Consider the following 11,000-nt stretch of genomic DNA (forward strand, 5'->3'; position numbering starts at 1 on the left):
AATGGTAAGGTTAATATATGTATTACTGTTGTTTTCATCATCATTATTATTATTAAGCACTGGGCTAAGTGCTAATAACCATTAGCCCAATAATATTGGGCTAAGTGCTAATAACCATTATCCTATTTAATCTTCCTAACAGCCCTGTGAGGTAAGCGTTCCTAGCCCCATTATTAAGATAAGAAGACACTTGCCCAAGGTCACACAACCGATACATGGAGGGAGGTAGAATGTGAACCCAGCTCTGCTTGTTTCCACAACACTCTCAAATGCCCACTCATAGATTCACCATATCAGTATAAGGCGTTTGCATAATAAGTAAAATATTTTTCTTCGTTAATTTCATACCTACATTGCTAAATTATGTCAGACTTCCCTACATTAGTGGACTGACGGTGGTGTAAATATGTGGGTAGGTTACAAACTGGCTTTAGCAGGGAAGAAACGAAGGTGGAGTAGACTGGTTTTTCTGACTCAGATTCAGAAGGAATCAATCACCCCTTGATTCTTCCTGTATTGTCTCAAAAAAATAAAATGAAATAAAATGTCATTTTATTTATGAAAAAAAAGTGAAATAAATAAACAAATAAATGATAAAATGAAAAAAAAAGTGAAAAAAAAATCTGCTAGCCCTGACCTCCATCTGCACCTGGTCATCCAGGTAACAATGTGGATGGAGTCAGTCCATAGAGTTCTTTCCCTGAGGGCCAACTCACTCCATCTTGGTCACAGCTGTACAGAAGTCCCCCACTTTTGATACAAAAGCCTATCTGGCCCCTAGCACTTGTCCTTCAAGCTCATTGTAAGGTAAGAACAGTTATACTAAGTCTTCTGTTCTATTTCTCTGCTATTTCTATATTTCACCTGAAAGTGTTATTTAAGTGTTTGCGGTAGTTTCAAAGAAAAAAAATGTATTGGGCAGTGGGGATCCTCCATAAGATAACTATAGTTGATATTTTACATTAATTCTTATGGAAATAATGAACTGTTTTAATTGTCTGTTCACTTTAAGAATGTCAGTCTTGATGGATCCACAAAACCTTAATAAACCCTTATACTTTATCGTGGAATATCCACTTCGGCCATCTCATTACTGTCTGTGAGCAAACCATTCCCAAGCTCCACTTGAGCTGTGTAGACACACGAGTGGTATAGACACACAGGTGGTGCTGTGGTAGCTCTCTCTCTCTCTCTCTCTCTCTCTCTCTCTCTCTCTCTCACACGCGCACACACACACACACACACACACACACACAGTAACTTTCCTATTTCTGGGTCAGGTTTTCTTGATCATTTTTTGCTCTGAAACCTGAATTAAGTACATTTCCCAGAATATTACATGAACTCCAAAGCTCCGAAAGAAAGACTTAATTAAATAGGAGTGTCTTCATAGAGACCCCAAGCATCCTGAACTTAAAAAAAAAAAAACAAAACTGTTCTAAAGAAATGAAAGCAGGCAAAATCCTTCGTACCTTCGTTAACGCTGATATACCTTGAAAAGGCAAGTAAGTCAAGTTAGGGAATGTAGCAGAAATATTAAAAAAGAAAAAGTCTGACATGAGGGCATGAGAACAAAGGGCCACCTTATGCCGTGGCCAGCAGAGTCATTCAAACATTTCCTCAGCAGGACTGCGGCCAACCTCCCAGCTCACTTTTATAAAGCTCGCCCTGGGATGCCAGGGCACAATGTGGCTGTGTAGTCTACTTGTCCCTTAGCTACTTCATAGAAGCTGGCACAGTGGCCATCAGACTTTCCCGAGAGCCATGGCAAAAAGTGGACTTGTAATTTACGTCCTGGTTATCACCTTACTCCTGGACCAGACCACCAGCCACACGTCCAAATTCAAAGCCAGGAAGCACAGCAAACGCCGAGTGAAAGGTAATGGGGCTTCTTAGTCCAGCAAAATGTTAGGCTTGCGCAGTGTGGGGAGGGGATGCTGATTGCCAACCTTCTCCAGGAGACGGTTCCTGGTGACAGTAACACACTATCATGTGGGTATGGCATTTCAGGGGACTGAGTGAACTTTTCATTCTCTGGAACGTTTGTTATTTAAAAGAATCATGTGATAGGGTTTTTTCTTTTATACAGGAAAAAAAAGCTCTTGTAATGTTAAAAAAAACAAAAAACTGAACACCTTCTATATTAAATATCCTTTGCCAGGTGGAATTAGATACGTAGACTATTCTTTAGAGGTAGTCACCTGGCTATGGGGACATCTGGTATTACGAATGAGGGGTCCAGCAGGACATACTAACGAGTAGAGTACACTGTTTCACTCGTAGAGATTGTGTAATTCTATTCAAAGATAATTTTAAGATAACTATAATCTCATTCAGTGTGTTGTAGAGGATAGAGCTATTGGTAAATGTGACTTCTGTTTTGTCACTGGTTATCAAGGAGGTATATTTTCATAACCCTTGCATTATAAGGACAGTCTATACTATATATCAAAGCTTTTCATGTCATAGAAAAAGTAAACCTCTCTTTAACTTAAAAATATTTCAATATGTGAAGCCATACAGAGTTTGAAGATATTTTAATGCAAAATTGAATCTCCAAGCAATCTCAAAGGTTGGGTGGCTTCAATTAGCTAAGAGGTAAAACAAATAAATGTTGCAAAGAACAAAGATGTAAGCAATTTATTTGCAACATGCTCAAGCCAATGCAAAAGGAAAAAGCATCAAGAAAGACACAGGCTGGGCGGCCGGTTAGCTCAGTTGGTGAGCCCGCAGTGCTCTTAACAACAAGGTTGCGGTTCGATCCCCTCATGGGCCACTGTGAGCTGCGCCCTCCACAACTAGATTGAAACAACTACTTGACTTGGAGCTGATGGGTCCTGGAAAAACACACTTAAAAAGAAAGAAGGAAGGAAGGAGGGAGGAAGGAAGGGAGGGAGGGAGGGAGGGAGGGAAAGAGGGGAGGGAGGAAAAGAAAGAGAGAGGGAGGGAGGCAGGGAAGGAGGGAAGGAGGGAGAGGGAGAGGGAGAGGGAGAGGGAGAGGGAGAGGGAGAGGGAGAGGGAGAGGGAGAGGGAGACAGAGAGACAGAGAGACAGAGAGACAGAGAGACAGAGAGACAGAGAGAAAGAGAGAAAGAGAGAAAGAGAGAAAGAGAAAGACACAGTCTAATGATTTATCTCATTCTCTGAGTCACTTTCATGTCAGGATATTTCAGGTAAATATTATGATACTATTTCCTTACCAATTTTCTTTCCTTGATTAGTAACAAAACACACACACAAAAGATACCAACAAAGTTAGTCTTGATTTTACACAACACAAATGGCTGGGGGATGAAAAGGGGTCTTGTCTTGTGTTTTGATGATTATAAAGTGTGCTTTTCTAAGGGAATTTGTTTATACAATTTAGATCTGATGCAAGGTTTCATATGGAAACTTTTTCCCTTATAGAATCTTATAGTGCCATGTTACCTCTTTTAATGAAAGATTAAAATATGTCTCATATGTAGATAAAGTATATTGCTGAAGATGAGGGCAGGGGAAGGAGGAGAGAGAAAGTACTGGGTGACGTGGCATATTTTTGTTGCCAGCATCTCCTCACCACGCTCAGGGCGTGGCAAAGTGTTGACCACCCAACAGGGATGTGGGGAGGGGTACGAATATGTGAGTGTGTATGTGTGCTTGTTGCTGAAATAATTGCAGTACAGGTCATAGAGAGCTTCCCCCTTCCCCTTCTCACACACACACACACACACATACACACACACACACACAGACACACACTTTTTTTTTTTAATGACTGGGTACACATCTTAAATATCATCCTCCCAAGGCAGTTTTTGCTAATTTTTGCCATTAGGTCCAAAAAAGCAGTCTCTCCAGTAGGTGAACTAGTAAGGCCAGATTTGCAGAACATTTCTTTCCTCTACCCTCTCACACACTTAAAATGTTTTAAGTTCCTGCAAATAATACTTTATGAAATCTAATGGGAAAGCCATTTTCTCACTCCCAATCCTCTCTGCAGAATCACCTACTATTAACTGTTGGGAGATAATAGTCCCATTTTTTTAAACGCACATTTTGAAATTGATGCTTTTCACAAAATAAGAATTGGCTATACCAAATAGCTGGCAGGTAAATTAATTTATTTCATCTATTAAATCTTGGATAGATGTCAACACCAGGTATACCTCAGCCCTTTTACCAGCTGCATAATATTCCATTGTGTGGCTGGATCATGACCTATTTAATCTGTTCTCTCTTGGTGAACTTCTGCCGGGTTTCTAATCCATGCCTTTTTTATCTCATGCCTCTGGGAACTGCTGCGTCTACAGATGCCCCTGACTTACAGTGGGGTTATATCCTGATAAACCCATCATAAAGTGAACATATTGCAAGTCGTAAATGCATTTTATACACCTCACCTACCGAACATCACAGCTTAGTCTAACCTACCTTAAATGTGCTCGTAACACAATATTTAAAAAACACTGACCACCCTGCAGAGTATCATTTGTTTACCCGCGTGATCACATGCCTGATTGGGGGCTGCAGCTCACTGCCGCTACCCAGCATCATGAGAGAGTACGTACCATATACTACTCACCCAGGAAAAAATCAAAAGGCAAAATTCGAAGGACCATGTCTACTGAAAGAGTATCTATTGATCCCTGTGCTAGGATGTTATGATACATTTCTAGACACAAAACTGTAGGTTAATCACACTTTCTAATTGTCTCTCAAAATGATAGCATCAATCCATGCTCTCATCTTCAGGGTAGGAGACTGCCTGTTCCCACACACTTTGATAACCCAAAATCAAACCAGCAGTGTAAGCCCTGCCAACAAAAGAACAAAAAACTTCTTTTTTTTTTTTTTTTTAAATTTGGATTTCTATGATTGTTGATGAGGCAGAGGTATTTTTGATTTGTTTAACTGGCCATTTCTTCTGGGAGTTATTTTCACATTTCTATTTTGTACCTATTTTTGGAGAACACAATAAAATGAAAGGGAGCCTTTTTAAAAAACTCAAAATGACACTTGAATGATTTAACTCCAAACACAAGATTCCCCTGGTACTTACTTCATAGGTTTCAAAAAATTATGTGCTGCAATAATGAATAAAAATAATTTTGGGGGGAGGGAGGTTATCACTTTGTGAGGGGTATGAATGTCTTACTAGTACATTGTTTTGTACACCTGAAACCAATAATAAATAAATAATAGTTTTTACAGTAAAATAGTTGCTCCCTGTATTAACTATAGACAAAACACATCCACATTTGTCATAAAAAATAAAAGCAGAAGCCAATGACTTCCATAATGGTCTCCCAGGACCCTAATATTAATTCATGTGTCTTTATGTTAATTACAGGTTTACAGCTTCCTTGGGGAGGCCACTTACTTAAACAGAATGGAGCAGGGGTACTAGATTTATGGGGATGATAGATAGGAGGGAGGTTGGGGGCAGGGTGAACGAGGTGAAGGGGTTAAGAAATACAAATTGGTAGTTACCAAATAGTCATAGGGATGTAAAGTAAAGCATGGGACTATAAGTCAAGAATATGGTAATAACTATGAATAGTGCCAGGTGGGTACTAGACTAGTCAGGAGGATCACTTCTTAGATTATATAAATGTCTAACCACTGTGCCGGACACCTGAAATTAATATAAAATAATACTGAATGTCAACTGTAATTGAAAAACTAAAAAGGGGTGGAAAAAGTGAAGGGGAATAAGAGGTTCAAATTTCCAAGTATAATAAAACCAATAAGTCTTGTGGATGTAACGTACAGCAGAGGAAATATAGTCAATAATATTGTGATAGCACATAGGTGTCAGATGGTGGCTGGACTTATGGTGATCACTTCTTTAGGTATATAATTGTTGAATAACTATAGCATATAACTGAAATGAATATAATATTGTATGTTAGCTATATTTTACTAAAAATCTTTTTAAAATAAGCAAATTGAATGGAGCAGGAAGCTGAGAGGGATGGGGGATGATATTTACAGAGTTGACAATTTGTAACTTGAAAGCAAGTCTTCAGGTCTTTGCAAATCTGGCCCCTAACAACCGGTGGTTTTGCGTTCAGAATGTACTCTTGTATTTATTCTGGATTGAATGGTCCCATTGAGGAAATCCTTGGATTACTGTATTTCTGAGCTGCGTTATTGGATGCTTTGAGAATTGACATGCAGTGTCAAGGGAAACAAAGGTGGAAGCCACCCCTGCGTATCCCTGAAGGCATTTTCCTAACCCAACTGTGGAAACACCTGGCTTGCTAAGCACATGTTTAAGGAGTTGGTGAATTAGCATGTTTGGATTTGGGACTGTCCTAAAAAATCCAGGACAAAGCATAGATTCTCTATATGGCATTCCCACAAAGAGGCAGGTGGGGATATTTCATAATAAGCTTTAAGCATCTTCTCTGTCTGAGGTCACATGTTAGGGAATGAACAGTAAGGGCAATTACTGTACCAAAGCAGATGGGAGGGATGGGAACAAAACAGAATTGGAGACAATGAGGGTCAAATCCCGACTCTTCACCTTACTATCTGGGCACCTTCTGCAGGTTAATTCTGCTTCTGTGCCTCGATTTCTTCTTCTGTGAAATGAGGATGATAATAGTGTCTATCTCATAGGAATATGGAAATAATTAGCCTCCAGGCACACAGTGTATGGTGGCTTTTAATACTTTTTATTTTTATTATTTATTATGCATTACTATTATTATACTATTCCTGCCTTTGAAGAGTTCACAAGCTGTCAATATCTAAGACAGTTCTGGAACGTTGTTTATTCATTCAACCAACATTATGAGCACCTATTATGTGCCAAGTATTGTGTTAAGCGTCAGGAATACCATAGATAGACAGGTAGACAGATAAAAGTAAGTAAAATAATTATAGACTGGAGAAAGTACTGTGAAGAAAACTAAAGGTTCAAAGAAAGAGATTAGCCAGAGGAATGCTAATGTAGAGAGGATAATCAGACAAGTTTTCTTCAAAGAGGAGATGTTTGAACTCAATAAGCTGCTGGACAGGAACGTTCCAGGCAGAAGGAACCCAAAGGAAAGGGTCCTGAGATGAGATAGCTTGCTGTGCGATGCATCTGAAAGTCAACGAGTCTGAAGCCTGATGGAGGAGACTCCCACAGGACTGAGCTGGAGAGACAGATGGGAGCTCCATCTCAAAGAAGGACATTCTAGTATTCTTACCCCCACCAAACCCTTATGAATCTTCCTGACCAACTTATTTTCATGCATTACGTTTCATGTACACTGGGCTCAATTGCAGCAAAACCACCCTCGCCTTAGATTGTGGATTCCAAAATTTATTTTATGTTGTTATATTTTCATCTTATTTTAATCATCTACTTTTCATTCCTCCTATCCCACCTCACCCCCACCTCCCAGAAAAGAACGGAGACCTGAAGACTCAAGTTGAAAAGCTCTGGAGAGAAGTCAATGCCCTAAAGGAAATGCAGGCCCTGCAGACAGGTAAGGCCCCCTCTCTTCGAGGCCTTGTCTCAAAAGAGATCCAAAAAGAAATGGTGATTTTCCAGCAATGTAAACCATAGCTAGAGTACATGTCAAGTTCTAAGTGATGTCTTATTAAGAGAGACATTGATAAGCCAGAGATATGTCTAGGAGAAAGAATCCAAATGCTGAGGAGACTATTGTCTTAGGAAATCAGATTGATTTTTATTCCCTTCTCGTATATGTGGGTGGTATGGAAATAAAAACAGTCATTTCGATAATACCTTTTAAAAGACTGCTCATAAGTCTTCTCTTATAGACAATGACAGAATTGAAGCAAGTATTAACTAGCTTACATAATTAACATTCATTAGATGTTTACTAAGTGCCCATCGGGAGATCTGCTGTGATTCAACTAAACACAGGGTCACAGGACTCACTCCTGCCACACACATCAAATGCACATGGAAGGACATTGGTTAGAACTACAGTTTGCCAACAGAGGGAAGCATCGGGCATTCCTCTTTTCTTGTGTAGAGCTCCCAGCATCCTATGCAGCTGTGCATACTATTGTCCAGGAGCTACTCTCTTTGGCTCTCAAGGATGAGGAAATAAGAGCCACATTGGGTGGGTTCAGAAAGAGCCCAGGAACCAGTATTCTGCAGGCAACTCCAAAAACAGAGCTGTGAGTGTCCCACAAGAGACCTCCCCAATTACAAGAGTTACAGCCTTCAGGGAAAGCTGAAGTTATGGCTTTCCATCAAAGTATTTATAACTCCCAGACCAGCCCTAGGTTACCAATTCAAGGTCATTTTTACCATAAGCACTGTTGCATAGTAACACTGGTGACCTATTCCCTTTATCAGGTTCCCAGGGGAACAGAATTAGAAAGTTAAAGGAAGGAGAAATGAGCAGGCCGAAGGGGGGAAAGTTTTGTTAACCCTTTACTCACAATCAGGCACTATAAATACTTTATAAACATTAACACATCAATCCTCGAACAATTTATGAGACACGTGCCACTATGATTATCCTCATTTCACAGACGAGGAAACTGAGGCACAGAGAAACAAAGCAATGTGTTCAAGGTTTACACAGCTAGTAAATGCATCCTGGATAATCTAAACAATATTGCCAGGGCTGATTTATCTGCATAATAAATCAGATTAACTAGAATAGAACTAAATAAATCAGATTTACTAAAACAGACCAGTCTCTCCATATGAAACCTCAGAGTTTAGTTTTTCATAATTATGAAATTGCATTCCAGTTCCAAATGTCTCAAGGAAATTCAGCACATAATGGATTTACACAAACTAAGAAGCCTGTGTATATCAAAGCAGCATGAGGCTAAAGGCCATGTTTTGAGGATGGGACAGATGTGGGTGTGGAGAGTTGTGATCTTGCATGCTATGTAAAGGACATTTTTATATGCTAAGTAGTTACAAATAACAACTTCTCTAAGCCTCAATACACTGATATGTAAAGATGGCAGTGATAAAATTCCACTTCATGGGATTGTTGTGATTATTATATAAGTTCATTTATGCAAAGAGCTTGGCACAATGTCAGACACACACAATGTTAACTCTCCAATCAGTGTTAATGTATCATTATCATCACACGTCATTCATTCCACAAATACGTCTTGCTATTTGCCAGGTCCAGTCCTGGAGATATTATACTCAAAAAGCATCTTACTATGTCAAATGTCACATCTTTACAGTCTGTCTCCGAGGCACAAAAGTTCACAAGAAATGCTACCTTGCTTCAGAAGGCTTGAAGCACTTCCACGAAGCCAACGAAGACTGTATTTCCAAGGGAGGGACCCTGGTTATCCCCAGAAACTCTGAGGAGATCAACGCCCTTCGAGACTATGGTAAAAGGAGCCTGCCAGGGGTTAATGACTTTTGGCTGGGAATCAATGACATGGTCACAGAAGGCAAGTTTGTCGATGTCAATGGAGTTGCCATCTCCTTCCTCAACTGGGACCGTGCACAGCCTAATGGTGGTAAGCGGGAAAACTGTGCACTCTTCTCCCAGTCAGCTCAGGGCAAATGGAGTGACGAGGTCTGTCGTAGCAGCAAGAGGTACATATGTGAGTTTATCATTCCTTAGTAGGCCCTTCTCAAAGGCGTCTTCCAAGAAAGATGGGTCGTGATTTATAGGCTGACGGTTCCCAAGAATAAGTCAAATTGTTTTTAGGAATACAAGAGTCAGCCAATTTGCTACCATATTTCATTGTGATTTTGCCCTTCATGGGTCATGGAGGATCATAAAATAATAATCCAGCTATATGCCCACGGTGTAAGTGGCTTCTACAAAATGGGCTATCAAATCCTTCTCTCTTTCCTAGTCCTCTCACTTTTATAGACCAGGTCTGTGTTAAAATACAACAGCCAAAAAAAAGCAACCTTCTCTTGAGAGTTTTGTGTATATTTGATTGATGAGAATTCTCTAAATCAGAGAGTCTAGGTACTATACAATCCCCAAACTTTTCAGTCTGATGCTCAATCTGTTCCATCCTGGTCATATAACTTGTTAGCCCACTGTCTTTTGTTTGAGTTGCTCCATCTTCTGGTGGGACTTACAACTATATCTTTTCTGCCACATCAGAACATAAATGTCTCAGATTGTAAATGTCTCAGATTCTGATTAACTCTTTTTCCCTCAAGCGCCTCCCCACCCTTCTTTTTTGGTCAAGTTCCTAATCAAGTCTTGAAAAGTAGCATATTTGGTCCACTTACACTCCCAGCATTACATAATTTCCATTTTGAATGAGTAATCCTAAAACAGAACAAAAGTAGCAGTTTATATGAGAAAAGAAAATAGAAAAGAAAAATGTCTACTTTTTCCTTGCTTCAGTATCCTGCCTACCTTTATGAAATTGAAGGGAGACATTATATATGTTATATACGTTAATTTTTTTACAGACTTTATATACTTATATGTATTTCAGTAATCATATATTTAAGTCTATTAGGGGCAATCTATCTTTGGAAGTTGACAATTGGATTTATATCATGCTGATTTGGAGTTACACATCCATGCAATTTTCTATTCTGTCAAATACTATTCCATTTAATTGTTTAAATTGCTTGTGTAAGATCACTTCATTGCTTGATATGAAACTACAAAGTTTAGGCTTGGGGGAAATGGGCTTTTTAAAAGCAAACAATTCTAAGTATGTTTTGTTCTTCAAATATCTCTTTTTTTGGTAAATATTGAATGTGTTTTGCGAACAATATCCTTCTCTACAAATTTTAACTACATGTGCTTGGAATTAAGTTTTAGTTCTTATCATTGTGCAAAAATAAAGCCTCAATTCTGATCAATGTGGATGTATTTGGATGTTGATTAGTTATTCAGACTATGTTGGTTTATATCGAACTTGGCACAATTTTGCAGCAAAATACCCTGGATTTCATCAAACTGTTGATTTACATGTACTGATAATTTTACCTGACCATAAAGGGGGTAAAATCTGGGGGAAGGAAAGGAACTTTAAAAAGAAAATTGTACCTGCAAATGTTTTAGGTTCACCCTGGCCTACTCTCT

General features: G+C 39.2%; 1 protein-coding gene across 1 annotated transcript; it reads left to right on the forward strand.

The window, feature by feature from the left end:
• Positions 1-1,683: 1,683 nt before the first annotated feature.
• Positions 1,684-10,774, forward strand: CLEC3A (C-type lectin domain family 3 member A). Its single transcript, XM_081030959.1, has 3 exons — positions 1,684-1,879; positions 7,380-7,463; positions 9,169-10,774. Exons 1-3 carry the CDS (start codon positions 1,765-1,767, stop codon positions 9,558-9,560), a joined length of 591 nt encoding a protein of 196 aa, XP_080887085.1. The 5' UTR covers positions 1,684-1,764; the 3' UTR covers positions 9,561-10,774.
• Positions 10,775-11,000: the final 226 nt, after the last annotated feature.

This window comes from Rhinolophus hipposideros (assembly GCF_964194185.1).
Source record: "Rhinolophus hipposideros genome assembly, chromosome: 21".
Lineage (NCBI taxonomy): Eukaryota > Metazoa > Chordata > Mammalia > Chiroptera > Rhinolophidae > Rhinolophus > Rhinolophus hipposideros.